Genomic DNA, 15200 nt, shown 5'->3' with positions numbered 1-15200 from the left:
CAACTTACCGATTTAGGTCACAAGTGCCAGAATTAAGGATGGAAAACCATAAAGAGAAGTTACGTACAAAAGAAAGGCAACATGGAAAAACTATTTTCAAAACTATAGTTATACCCAAGTAGTCACTAGAAAAAACGGTTACTTACCAGAGTAACTGTGGTTTTGATGTGTGTTACCCACGGAGATCTCAATCTCATTACTCTTCTTAAGGTTTCTTCTTGTCTAAAAAGTCAGCGTTCTTCAGTGCTATCGCTTACGCTGTGTAATAAGCCCCTCATTACATACAGCCTAAGAAGTTTAGTTTCCCATAGCATTGGCACATTTTGTTCTAGCGTGGGCTTCAAAAGGGGGTGTGTGTGTACTCCGAGAGATGAATGCAATTGTTTACATAAAATTTGAACATATTTGAGCAGATTAGGACATAGACTGAAAGTATCTCTGTCCCTATAAAGACCACACTATTAATTAAGGTCTGACTATCCCTTAGCTTTCAAGCTCACACAGTATCACATAAAACGCTGCTTTACTGTTAGCAGCTATCAGGTTGCTAAAAATTCAAGGACACCCATATGCCTTGCTAATATTATATCATCCTCAGAGTGAGTTAACCTTTCAACAAAGTTTGCCTGTGGAAGGCGTGGTAAAGATTGGTTCTGCATGAGAGCAATGCTCAGGTGGACCCTTACGTAACCAAAGTAACACTCACCACGTCAGGGTTAGCAAGCATCCTCTTACGCCTGAAATAAGGCAATGTAAAGAAAGCTCCCGGGGAGCGGGGGGAAGTCACTCAATTTTAGGTCTTCTCATTGGAATTACTCCCGCTTCAAAGAATGTTGTGAACTTCAACGAAGCACTTTTGGTGAATACATCTGGTGTCTTCAAAGAACAAATTGGGTGTAGCCTAGGATTTTATTTATTTTAGAGACTGAGAGACAGAAGACACGAGTTGGGGGTCACCTAAGAGAAATACCAATTCAAAAATATCTGAATCCTATGGTCCACTGCAGAATATTGCAATAAACAACATGTGCTATTCATCTGCTTTCATTTCCTCCAGATCATTACTACAATAAGGATTACAAAAAAGCATATAGCTGTCCCAGGGCTCAGAAAACAAAAAAGCTTCTGATGTGGAAGCAAGAATATGGATCGCATTGGAGCGTTTCTTTTTCTTGCTTTATAGAACACTCTCTACTGACTCCTAGCAAAAAACAATCACAAAAACATGCTCTCTGTGCCACTGGATCATTCACTGACAGCTGGAGAACATGGGAGAAGTATCCGCTCTCCTACTGAAAATCTAATATACTGTTATACTGCTAGTGGCAGAAGCAGGTGAAAGAATTTGACTTAGAAAACTTCCTGAGACTCTTTAGATGAGCGGTCATCAACTTACACAGAGCAACTGTGTCTGTCAACACTTGGTTTATGAACCCCTAACAAGGACAGAACTGCTTTCTATGCCACAGAGCACCCAGAGCAATAAGACATTTATATTTAATGAATTTCCTGAAAAAAGTACAGAATATTTGAAGATTTAGCTAAATAATTCACCTTGTCCTCAGGGAAGCATCCACTGCTACAAAGCTAACAGGCAGATCACACAAAATAAGGGTACACCTAAGTACAGTCTGTCCACAGTTTCAATGAAGCCAGAACTACTTCTGGGATCGTGACCTTGTGCACAGAGCTACTTGAATACACCCAATAATTTCACTCACCTGCCTTTAAGTTCACCACCCTCAAAAGAACTTGATCGTGGCTCAGAGATTGTAGCTTGAATAATCTCAAATCCACAGGTGGCCCAGCACAAACACATGCCACTGCTGGCAGGAAAACATAACTTCAGCTGTTCCTCATGATGAATTTAAACTCTCCCATGTTTCAGAGGGAGCTAGTCTATAAACTTGAGAATCTTGTCCTGTTCACCAGATTCTACTTTGCTAGGAGCGCTTGATAATAAGCTGCCTGCATTTGACAGTTCACTGACAAACTTTATGTCATTTTGGTGAGTTTTATGTCAGGACATTCAGTCAGGAAGCTCTTGCTGTTCCTACTTCTTTGGGACAGTTCCTCTGATGATCCTGGCACAAGGTATGAAATTCTTAGAAGGCAGTTGCTACTTTGCAACTATGCCTACTTATGCTATTAGATTCTGACAGCTGGTACAAAGCCTAGATAGTTTTGAAGTATCAACCACCTTTAGACAGAGCAAGCATACCAAGTCCAGTATGCAATACCCCACTGTTAGCATTCCTAATTTTCCATCCCCTCCAGGATCATTCTGAGGGTCTCTACATTCATGAATTGTCCAAATGCCTTCAGTCAACAAGAGAATGTGTGACATGATGGCGACTCATCAAGGGACAATGAAGGAACTGCAACTTTCACATAGCTTCCTAATATGCAACTATCTTCTTATCTGTCGATATTTATGGCTATAACAGATTTATCCATTGAAATTTATATTGCTTGGGAGAAGGGAATCCACCCTTCCAGCAGAGTCGAGTCAGTAAGCTATTTCAAAATAGAGCTTCATACTTTACGATACCCAGCAAAGATTTACCCAGATTAATGGCAATACAGACAACCACAACAACCTGATGGGTATACTTTGTGAACTTTCCTACCAGAAATTATTAAAGCACCCAGGAACTGCACCATTCTACAGAATCCCTTTGGTCTCCGTTTTGGATCTTATGCACCAGGTCAATAGCTAATCCTCAACTGCCTACTCCAGAGATGTCAGAGACCTGCCGACTCGCTTGCAGACTATGTAACACTCATAGTTTTGTGACAAGGATCTGCACAAGACAGTAACTAAAATGAGAAAGGACTCCTTAGCTTTTGAATTAACAAAAAGATAGTGGTACTTGTATAAACAGGAAGAAAGTAAATCTAGCGATTGCCAATAATAGTAGTAATTAACCAGCCAGAGTATTTCAAGATAAAAAGGCAGTCTTATTGCCAAGTTTTACCTTGGTCCCACAGGGGCAGGTAAGCAGATCTGAGAGGAAGGAAAGGAAGAGAAGCTATAGGAATCTAGGAGACAGGTAAAGCCCAAATGGCTATTACTGGCCAAAAGACTCCTGCAAGGCTTACTTGCAAAAAGGGGAACTGGAAAACAGGGACGTGTATACTGTTTGTGGAACAGGAGCAAATGAGAAGAAGTGACTTCCAGAACAGGCCCTGGCAGACAGTAGTAATTTATATTAAGTACACACTTCTACTTTAGGAGGTCAAGCACCTCAAGATTATACAATAGCACATGAAGAATCTATATTTTCATCTTTGTCAGATATTGCATTAGTCTTCCAATCGTTGCCAACTTTACTGATGTAATAAAGCTAGAATTACGTAGATGATAGAATATATAAATACACACAAATCTACCATTAAAAATGCTAATCCTTCAGATACTTAAAAATAACCAGTGCGCTGCTTTTAAAAAATATGAGTAGTTGTTGTGGGTATTCAGACCAGTAATATTTATTGCACAAATCAAAGAAAAAAGAGATTTAGATAAATGAGAACTTAGATGACTTTTGAGAGCTAGCTCAGATGCCAAGCAGCAGTCTGGGTACAGCGATGTGTAACAGCTAACTTTTCCTGCTTCTGCCACATACCATTACAGAAGTATGTACGGAACCAATAAATATACATATACACTAACTATTGGGAGAAAAAAACCCAAAACCAACAACATAAGCTTGGGGACTAGACTTAAGTTAGCTAAAACAGAGAGGCATTCTTTAAGAACAAATACTGCTTCTGTTTGAAGCAGGTAAATATGAAATAAAGTTACTGGGATTTTCATGTGTAAAGGTGATTTGGTGGCTAGTGCTTCAGAAAAAAAAGTTTAGAAGTTACAGCGGACAGAAGCAAATGCAAGTCTCTACATGGTATGACAAGTAATGTTCTTCACAACTTTTCAGCTCCTGGGCAGCACTGCATTACAACTGCCCTACCAAGCATATAACTAAATATACCTTTGGAAACTCCACTTCAAGACAGGTGAGCAGTACCAGTTTAGATAGCTGTGGGGGTTTTATGGGAATTTGTTTGGGGTTTTTTTTCTTCTTTTCAGCATACTGGTTTTTTGGGTTTTGGGGTTTTTTTTAGCATGTAAGGCAACTTCTCATTAAACTTTTGATTAAATATGTTTTAACCCATTAGTGATGTGTTAGGTAACTCAATCTCTGCTCTGAACAAAAGACAGGACAGCTTATGTAGAGATAACATCCCCGAAGCAGCATTTTATTTTATTCATTTAATTCCAAAACATTTAATTTAGAAGTCTGGCATCTCAGTCATTCGTCTTAACATGGGCTAATATTGACATAGTGTTGTCAGAATACAGAGACAACTAAACAGCCAAAGAGTTTACAAAAAATAAATTCATGATTCTTCAAAACAACTGCAAAAGGTTACAAGTATCAAAACTCTTAGGTAGATGCACTGCATTAAAAGAAACTGTGCACATAAGTTAGAGGCAAAAAACCAAATTGCTACTGAAACCTCACATTTCAAACAGTTTATTGTAAACTGATGAACAGGGTTGTCATTTCACATCAGCTTAACTGTTTTCATTGACTGAAAAAAATTTGGGGTGGCTAATTTACTTTGCATGCACAAAATGTACTGCTTAACAGAACTGTCAGCTCATTCCAAATGGAAAAAATTTTAACTGGAACCTAATCATCTTCAATCACTTTCCATATTCTTGCGCGTATTTTCCAATCAACAGGCAAACTAAAATTGCCTCATTTACTATGCATCTTTCTGCACTGTTCAAGTGCAACTGAGATAAATAGGGCCAATAAACCAATCAATCCATCAATGCCCATGAAGACTCATCTGAAACTGCTTCTTGATAAAGTGGACAGCAGATCTGAACAGCTGTACAATACAGATATGCTTAGCACTAGATATTTAGTGTGACTGTGGCAAGGAAATATTGGTGATGATGGGGATGGTGACGTGGATGAAAGAGGGATTGGAGGAAAGCTTTTTAATTATTGCCCTCTCCTGCTTCTTCATCTTGCTGGTCACTCGTCCACAGAGTGAGGTTATCTCGAAGTAACTGCATGATGAGAGTGGAGTCCTTGTAGGAATCCTCATTTAGTGTGTCCAGCTCTGCTATGGCATCATCAAAGGCTTGTTTGGCTAAAAGGCAGGCCTGCTCAGGAGCATTCTGGATTTCATAGTAGAACACTGAGAAATTGAGTGCCAGGCCAAGCCTAATTGGGTGAGTGGGCTGCATGTGCTCTTTGCTGATTTCAAAAGCCTCTTTATAGGCAGCTTCTGAGGCTTCCACAACACTGTTCTTCTTCTCTCCAGCAGCAACTTCTGCCAAATAGCGGTAGTAATCCCCTTTCATTTTCAGATAAAAGACCTTGCTCTCATACTGGAAGTCATTGCAGTTCTTGATCAAGTATTTATCTAGGAGAGCCAAAACATCATTGCAGACTGTCTCAAGCTCCTTTTCTATCTTCTCCCTATAGGCTTTAACCTTCTCCAGCTTCTTCTCATTCCCATCTGACATAGTCTTCTGCTCTATGCTGCTGATGACACGCCAGGAAGATCGTCTAGCTCCAACTACATTCTTGTAGGCTACAGACAGCAGGTTTCTATCCTCATTTGAGAGAGGCTCATTCAGCTCAGTTACCTGAAAATACAGACAAAGATCAAATTTAAAGGGTTTGTCTTAGAGAAGAGCATGCAAACTTCCTTTGATACTTCCATCATGAAGTGCAAAATTGAAAATTCCTTCTAGATCCCCAAATTCCTTCTAGACAGGAGTCAATTTGTAACATTGAAAGTTTAAAACCGTTTCTGCAGTCAAGATTTAAAAGAATGAAAACCCCACAGTTCTGTTGTAATAGAACAGATATTTAGAAGCCATTGCAAAGCACATTCACTGAATAAAAGCAAGTCAGGCTTGTGTAATGGAGAAGCATTCACAGAAGAAAAATTCAGGTTTTTTTAGGAAGTCTTTGCTATAATTATGCAGACGACACACTTGGCGATGAATTTAAATGCACCTAAAATACCAGTTTCATGAATCTGGAACACAGCACAGACACTGGAAACTGGTACAGTTCTTGCACTTCTCTCCCCTGCTGCTTTCTTTCATTCAACAGCAGAGATGGAAGCACTGCAGTTATTATGATTAAGCTCTGCATAGTACAAATGGAATTAGTGTTTTCATAGTATCTTTCTGTCACCTAGTGAGCAATTATACAATGTAATACAAAAGCTATCCTGATTTCTGCTAACTGGTGGCTGCTAACTGGTGGCAGGCAAATTTCAGGGATAGGACATGAAAGAAACTGCATAGAAATAGAACAGGAAATCAATAAAAAAAAAAGCCATGATCAACTCCAAATTCCTATTACAAAAAGCTGAGAAAGGATAATACTTCTAATACTGTATTTAGGCCTATTTCGCTTGCTGTGTTAATTCAGGAAATAAAACCTATCAGACTTAAGAGTCACTTGAAGTTGTTCTACTTTTGCAAATTTACAAACATGAAATTAAACTCACAGGAATTAGTGTGAAAAATGTAACTCCATTACTTTAAGCATACTGCATTAACTTATTAAAAGAAGTCACTATAATTCTAAGGCTATGTACTTTGGTGTGAAAGTAAACTTGTCCTCGCTCAGACACTGCTAAAATCATTAACTATTTCTCTAAAAATGTGCATATTTACACTGCTTGACAGTCATCAGAATGTTTGCAACCAAATACTTACATACTACAAATAATTAAGTCACAAATATTTTCACTATTCTGAGACTGCTGGTGTAGCCAGGGAACCATCCAATAAATGTGCATCCTTCCAAGTCTAAAAAATAATTTATATGAATTATAACTGTTACAATAAAAGATAGCTTACTTTCAAATTTAGGTTTTGTTCTTAAAATATTCTAAGTCAATTAGTTTTATCTCCAAAATGCCTTTTCCCCACAGCTCAGGAACCCAAACTCCCAAAACACACTTCTCTACCTGGCCTAATACAATTAGAGACAATCTACAGAGGGTGAAATGCACAGGAATCAACTCTAATGACATCTTCATAATCTTCTTCACAGCTTCCACTCAACATCCTCCCAACAGTCCCTCCCCCAACAATCTCTGCTCTCTAGTAAAGACATTAACTCCCTCAAGACGTAAAGGCTCAGCTAAGAGCTTTTTGTTCCCTACAGTCTATTAGGACAGCATTTGCTTTTACAAAAATAAAATAAAGAAACCCACCAAAGAAGATTAATAATCACTTGGTCATTCCTGCACTGCTGGAGGACTTTGCTTGAAAGTTCACTGCAAGTCCTCAAACACAGTGGTTGACTTAAAGGAGTCAGTAATGTTTTGCTAAAACTTAAACATCATTTAACCACACTAATAAATCCTTTCCCCCCCACCTGTCTTCATTATCTTTACAGTATTCAAAAGAAAAATAGAAAAAAAAAATCTTGATCTGTTAATATACTCCTGAGCTATATTACCCACAAAAATAAAAACTGAGTATGTAAAAGTATACAAGACACAAAAATAATTGAGGATGAGACTTAGCGGGACAGGACAATAGTAACAGAAATACCACCTCCTGGCTTTGCAGTCCAGGCTCCATACAAAACAAATTAAAGCTACAAGATGACTGCAACCACAGCTATCCTAATTCTTCACCTGATACATCATCCTCTCCATTTTTCGCCTCATCCTCCACTTACCACCTCTGTTCTTTACCCTCAGCTAACTGCTACCTTCACCTTCATCCCTTTCCCCCTACCTCAAACTAAATATCCTCCTAAATGCTGGTATTTAAGTATTCAATAACAAGAAAAAAGATATGCAGTCATCCTAAACTTTGCTATAATTATTTCTTCTACCTCCTTAGGGTGGTTTCTTAAACTTTCTAATAGGAACTTTTAGAGACAGAGGTCTTCTGTGTACTCAAAACACCAAAATGACATTTTACAGTACATGATAAATGTCCTGGGAACCATCAAAAAATTTTGAGTACTAAACCCTAAATTTTTACTATGCTATATAGCTGGTGTATTTACTTAAGGTGAGAGAAATTAATCTGGTTTCAAATTTCATCCATTTTGTCACAAGAGACAAAATCTTACAGCAATACCAAAGCCTTGAAAGAGTATTCCAAGTTTTTTTCCAGTCTATTGTCTCTCTTCTGGTGTTACTAATTTTTAATTGCAGAAAATGCATCACAACACCCACCCAGAAAAAGTTGATTTATAAAGCCCACTTGCACAGGAGCCACTGCAATTGCAGATAACCTACACCTGAAAAGTCTTCTGACCTTCCCTAATCACAACCAAAATTCAGTGCAAGTGTTGATAAACAGCATATTTGCAGAAATTTCTGAAGATCACATTAATAGAGGGAGGATCTTGTAAAGTCTAGCATGAACTCTAGTAATCTTGACTGGTCTTTACTCAACATTAAGTATTAAAAGTAGGTCTACAGTACAATCTTTAAAATGCAGTGTAACTTTTGGAAGCATCTTCATACTATATTTAGACTAGCCAGTTAAGGTTTAGCTGTTGCATCAGCTTGGGCTGAGTAAATTTGCTGAAACTCCCAATAAGCACCAGACTAATAAAACTTATCCTGACACAGCAAGATTGAGAAATAGCAGGGAATACTAAAGATACGTTCATGTAAAGCACAACAGAAAAAGCCCAGGAAAAAAGCCATCTCTCAGGACTAACTGCTGTTAGTTCATAGAACAGTTGTTCACATGTGGAAAAAGAATGTTAACTCCTTATCAAAACATGAAAGTATCTGAGAAATAAGACTAAGAGACTTCTAATTAAGAGACAATTCCAGCTCATCACTAGGCTGCTGTATAATTTAATTCCCAAGACTGACTTAAACTCACCTTGAAACCATTCCTTAAAGTAAAAAGGAAAAACTAACAGAGAAGCTAATTCAACATGCTTAGGAGATGTTTACTAGCTTCAAGATGTATCAATAGTTACTGACATATCTTAGAGAATCAGCAACTACCATCAGCTCAAGTCCATCTCAAAACTACTGGGTTTTTGGTAATGAGTACAGCCTTTTTAGACTGCATAAAAATAGAAATAAAAATCTGCTCTGCCAACTATGACTTCCAAAAATGTTTTCTAAACGCCTAGTGACAAATAAAAAAAATAAATCACTGAACTGTAAAATTCTGGATAAGAGAGTAGAAATAATGTTTGTCAACTAGTCACCCCTTTGTCAAAGGTATTGCCTTTCCAAATGCAAGCCCTAACAGTCAGATGGCAAAGCATTACTATTCCACAATAAAGCTATACAAAGCTAGCATAAAGTACAAGAAGTCATTTGTGAGCAGCTGCTGTAACAAATACAACATATCATAGCCAGAAGACCGCATACAGCACTGCCGCAAGCCTCGAACCACAAAGCGAAATTACTTCTTCAAATAAGATACAGTTAAAATACCAATGCCATGCCATTCCTGGGCATAATTTATACCCCTAGCAGATTCTGTTAACTTAACCTAGAAACTGATAATCACTTTCAAAGAAGGCAGCATCTGATGTGGAGCGCAGGAGCAGGAACTCAGCCTAACAAACCAGCAGTTTCACACTAGTTGTTCTTCTGGGGCCAAAGTTTCCAATGCTTGGAGCAAAGCTCATTCCTTCCTAGCGTCACCTTTCAACACGCTTCAGGTTGTCAGTGTCATTTCCCTCCCCCTATTTTTTATTTCATTAGTCCTGAACTATTTCCTTCTCATTTTGAAGCTGGTGATTTCTGAGAGGGAAATGGCAAATTATCCCCCATCCTAGCTAAAAAATGCTGATCCTCTATGTAGATGTATCTAAAAATCACATCTACCTCCCTGGTGTAACAGCTATATTACAAGAAACTAGACTCAAAGGAAAGCATGTAACCTTTGTGGAGCTATCTACTGTTTTATCTATTTCAGATACATGAGCAAAGTAGATAAAAACAGACGTTTCTCTTCACATGTGGGGATAATGTAGAGAAAAAGAAAAGTTGAAATGCTGAAGGAAATTTATTTCTTCCTATCTTCCATTCTACCTATAGCCTTTCCTTAATAGAAAAGATCCTGGACTGCAACAATTTAGTTTTACATTTTAGACATAGAGACACTTCCTTATAATGGCTGTTAGGAGAAAGAGAAGCACTTAAAAGATGAAAAGCCATTTGTAGTATGACTTCAAAGTAGTATTTACTTACTCAGGTGTTACTCTGTACTTTCCTTATGCAAACACACCTCTCTCACACACACCTAAGTTTGGGGTCATTTTCAGTCCTGAGCCAGATGATGCAATCGAACACACAGGCTATGATCTGCTAGCAGTTTTTGTTCAGACTGACAGTCTGCTTTTCATAACAAGAACACAATCTAAATAATTTTATTTCTACAATACTTACATGTATCTCCTCCTCTGCTTTATGCCCAAGTTCTTTCACAGTTTGCTGGGAAATAAATGGGAGTATATAAAAGGAATCCTGGAATTCCTAACTACACACGCTGATGAGTGTGGCATTACTTACCTGTGTGTGATCCCACACAGGCCATACCAAGCTGAGTTACTTTCACATGGAAAGCACACCAAAGTGAAGGTTCCACAACTGACAGCAGATCTATGATGCACTGTCAGATTACCTAGTAGAGTTTGACCCAGGTCAATTGAATGTATGGGATCATACTTCTGTTTTGTTAGCTAGAGCATGTAAGTCAGAGTTAGAGCCAGTTCTTAGCAAGCTGCTGCAAAAATGACTATACCTGAGCCAGTATAAAGTCAGGTTTAATCATTAAAACTCTCCTGATACAAAGGTATACAGTCCATAATTTTTGAACAAATAGAAACCAGACTAATGAATTTAAACCAGATCAGTTTCTTGCATCACGCGTCTTCAGTATTTTATATCAAGCATTGGAAGTTCTATAGCTACATTTACTATATAAAACCATAGTAAGGAAGTCATTGCACAGCAGGGGAGGATATTATTTACAGTAAATGCACCTCATTCCCCCCTCCTACACACACACACTTCATTAACCCACAACCAGACACTGATGTGAAGAACTCAGTGATACATTACTAAAAATATGGAACATCCCAAACTTTTAAGTCCATTTATGTATATAGACAAAGCCTACAAATTAAACTAAAACCTCAAACTATTTTGTTTAAAACTGTAGATCATACCAAGACTTAAATTTATTTCACCCTGAGTAGTAGTACTTCACACGTGACTAATCTTAAAATTATACATCTCGCATAACTCTGATTCATCTTACCAATTCTAACTCTCTACCTGCTATGTATCTATATGGCAAAAGCAACATAAATTAATAGAGCTCCTGAGCACTACATATTAGGACTGATACCATCTGAAATACGAAGGGTTTATACAGCTAAAATTCTCAATACTCTAGCATATTCTCAATATGCTAGAGTATTTGTTCCATCAAGTGAGAACCTTTAACACTTACACTAAAAGCAAATTTTTCCCTAGTGTGTTGAAAAGTAGTTTTTTTACCTACCGTGTAGGGTTATTTCAAGTAGTTGGAATCCTGGAGCAGCATTTAATGCAATGCGAATGCCACACCCCTTGGAAGAATGCCATTTAGTAGAGGCACACGTACATACAATTGGATTTTCTATTAAAATAATTTTAGCTGAAAAAAAGTAAACTAAACTCATTAATTTACAACAGTAAACTAAGTGAATGTTTCACTTTCCTCTCCTGTCTACACATTATAAGCCAAAATACTAGAATTCTTCCAAGAAAAGAAGTTTAACAGCAACAAAAAATGTTATTATTGAGCAGTAGTTTCCTTATTTAAGCTACAACTGCTACTTCATCTGGCTTTTCTTTAAAAGAAGGAACTGGTAGGACTGAAAAACAAGTGTTTCTCCCGCTTTATACCGAGAGCTGAAATGGCAGTCTTGTCATGCTTTTTCTTCCTTCAGTGGCAGTCTCAAAAATAATGCAAATATGCTTTTGCTAAAATAGGCTTCGTTACTTTATGTTTTAGGAGTACCTATCAGGCTGTTGGCTACAGAGTGTATTGTAAGTGTGGTGATAAATATCCAGAACTGAAATTTACCATCCAGATTTCTATTTACACTGGAAGCACACTATTTTCATATAGCACCTTTAAAAACCATCAGATAAGTTATATTCAGAGATTTAAAAAAAAAATTTAAAAGAAACTTTTCAAATCAAGATATCCTGCACTGATAATAGATACCCGAGCTAGGACACTGATTTCCTGTTGAAGGAAGTCTAACATCTCTGAAGTGCAAGAAGATTATTTGAGTATTATTCTATATGGATAAAAAGTTCTCTTAATAGCTGTTATTTACAATCACTGAAATTGAAGGAAATGTTAGCTGTGTGAGGACAGCCCACATACCAACATTTCATAAGAGCTTATGCTCAGACCTACAAAATCAACTTCAACACTGAAGAGCATTCTGGAAATTACCACGCGAGAGTGAACACCTGTGAAAGCCAAGTAACCGAGAGATGCTACATTATAGGCATGCAACAGTGTATGAACAGCTTAAAAAAGGAAACTGTTGCCTTTTAAATTCAGATTTAATTTTTGTATTTTTACAGTATCTATAATTTAATATCTCATAAATGCTCAAAACTCAGCTCACTTGCAAAGTGTTCCCAAGCTCGCCATTACAGAAGCTCATCATTATGCAACTTATTTGAGAGCAGAAGTAGCATTACAGAGGAGAATACCGTGACTCAAGATTAATGAAAATTGAATAATTAGGACAGTTTAAAAAGACAACTGGACATACACATTAGTTATATGTACTTTATTTACATATTTCCTGAAGCATAGCAACTGTATTCTGTTTGTTTCACCTATGTTCAGAGAGCCATACATACACTATAGTGCAGCGATATTTGGAAAAATAAAAAGCTATCTACTAACTACAGCTAGAAATACAGTATTCTAGAGCAGCAGTGGATTTTAGTGGTTTCTCCATCTTTTAGACTTAGCAATTAAGAGATTCGAGAGATAAACAGAGCTGTTACTACTACATTATATGTACCAAGAATTCTAGCAATATCATTAAAATACAGCTTATTTTAATGTGTCTAGTGCCTCTGATAGTGAGATACTCAGAAGTATTGCTGCTTTAGAACTGGACTGGTTGTAGTATTTATTATGACACAACAGCAAAAGTGAACAAGAGCAGCAAAATAAGTGCCTTTTTACTGCTCTCATTTAAGGGAGGCGACATACATCACAGCCCCTGAACGAGACTAAACGGATTGATTCTTGCAACAAAAACGTGAACTCCATTTGAAGCTGCTCTTTCAAACCAAAATCATCTCGTGTCTTTAAACAGCAGTACTCTCAAGGGAAACTTGATTCCTCTTGGGGTCTTTTGGTGTTCACAAAGGACAGACCAGCAAGAACAAACCAACTGTAATCAGATACAGCAAAGACACTGCTAAGCATTTACTGGCATTAACATTACCCTTAAAATTCAGATTATACGAATACCTTGTTTTTAAAAAAGGGACTAGACATAATAAGTTTGATCATTCTGCAATTTTATTAGGTATCAGTACAGACAGGTCAGTACAAGTAATTTTCATTGCTTGGTTCTGAAGGGAGCTGAGTTGCAACTGTAACTTAGTGTTTAAACACATGTCAGTATTCAACTGGGTAAGGAATGCACTGAGAATTTGTTACCCTACAAAGAGGAGGCAAAAAGGCAACGTTAAAGCTTGGGACACGCTCTCTGTGCACTGGGTAGCTTTTATACCCGGATGCAACTATACTTCAGTCAGAGTGCTCACGTTTGCGGGTGAGGCCTCTATTCGTGCCTTTTATCGCGAGGCAAAAGAAACGTCTAGAAAAGGAAGGGGCTCCTCTTACCGTGCGCAGTTTCCCCAGACACCCCCCGCCCAGCGGCCATCCCACCCGACCAGCACCCCCAACCGCTCGCGTGTCCCAGACTCCCCGAGAAGGGGAGACGCACCCCAAGGTCAAATCCGTCATCCCCACCGCTAGCCCCCAGAAGCCGGGGGGGGGGCGGTGCGCCAGGATGGACCCCATCTTGGGCAGAGGTCAGAGAAAGAATCCACTGCCTTCCCGCCGCGGCGAGGAGAGAGGCGGGCAGTATTCAAACTGCTGCACTGCGCGCCGGATTGGCGGGGATGGGGGAGAGAGGCGAGAGGAGGGCGTGGGGACAGCCACACCCCCGGGGCAGGGACAGCCGGGGGAGCGGGAGGGCTGCAAGGGAGTCGTTACGAGGGAATGAAGGAAGTGAGGGAGAAAGAAAATAAATTCAAAAGAAAAGGGGGATCTAGGTCCAGTTTGGACCGGCTACTGCTTGTCTCCTCTCTCCCGGAGGCAGGTAGTAACGGGCACCGCCCCACACGGCGGCGAGGTGTCCCAGCGGGATGGTCAGGCTCTTGCTCCCGCCCTCCTTTCTTCACCGCGACGGGTGGGACCCGGCGGCTCGCATCCTCCCCGGGACCCAACTCCGCCTCGGACCAGCCCGGACTTCCTTTCCCTCCCTCCCCCGCCACTACCCACCCTACACACTCCTCCCCGGGTATGACCCACAGCCGCCACGCTACCAGCCCCACTCACCGACTTCATGGCCGAGGCCATGTCGTCGTATCTCTCCGCCTGCTCGGCCAGGCGGGCTCGCTGCAGCAGCTGCTCTCGGTCCCCCATAGCCGCTTCCGTGGTGGCTGCTGGGCTGGGCACTCTGCGCCCCTCAGAGAGAGAGGAAAGGCGGGGCGGGGACCTGCGCCTCGAAACGCGCGGGTGGTGCGAGCAGGGAACCTGAACGGAGCCGCCGCCACCTCACGCTCGCTCACCAGCTCGCGCTCTCCGCGACCGTTGGGCTCGCCTCACCCGCCGCTCACCCGCCGGCCGCCCTCGCCCGGCGACGGTTGGCGCCTCGCGCTCACGGACCGCGGCAAGGCGGGCAGCCGCGCGCTCGCTGCGTCCCCTCCGCGGCGTGTGCAGCTCGCGCCTCTCCGCCCGGCTCGGAGCCTCGCGCTGCTGCCGCCGCCTGCGCCTGCGCGCTAGGAAGGCAACGAGGGGGCGGAGTTGAGGAGACTGCAGGGGAGGGGAGGGGGCGCTGCTCCCCCGCGTTCTATTTCTAGGTGACGTCACTTGCTATAAATAGCTATCCCGG

At 40.2% G+C, this 15200-nt stretch overlaps 1 protein-coding gene across 1 annotated transcript; it reads right to left on the bottom strand.

Moving 5' to 3' along the window:
- Nucleotides 1-4231: 4231 nt before the first annotated feature.
- YWHAH (tyrosine 3-monooxygenase/tryptophan 5-monooxygenase activation protein eta) lies at nt 4232-15092 on the bottom strand. Its single transcript, XM_072880050.1, has 2 exons — nt 14645-15092; nt 4232-5668 (listed from the first exon to the last, which is right to left on the bottom strand). Exons 1-2 carry the CDS (start codon nt 14729-14731, stop codon nt 5012-5014), a joined length of 744 nt encoding a protein of 247 aa, XP_072736151.1. The 5' UTR covers nt 14732-15092; the 3' UTR covers nt 4232-5011.
- Nucleotides 15093-15200: the final 108 nt, after the last annotated feature.

Source organism: Ciconia boyciana, chromosome 15, assembly GCF_034638445.1.
Source record: "Ciconia boyciana chromosome 15, ASM3463844v1, whole genome shotgun sequence".
Taxonomy (NCBI): domain Eukaryota; kingdom Metazoa; phylum Chordata; class Aves; order Ciconiiformes; family Ciconiidae; genus Ciconia; species Ciconia boyciana.
The sequence above is the reverse complement of the archived record's forward strand: the minus strand, read 5'-3'. Positions and strand labels throughout refer to the sequence as shown.

Bases quoted from the DNA above. Each gene is read 5' to 3' on its own strand.
- YWHAH (XM_072880050.1), bottom strand. From the start codon at position 14,731: ATGGGGGACCGAGAGCAGCTGCTGCAGCGAGCCCGCCTGGCCGAGCAG. The intron at 5,669-14,644 runs GTGAGTGGGGCT...CTGTATTTTCAG, and splicing joins TGGCCTCGGCCATGAAGTCG to GTAACTGAGCTGAATGAGCC.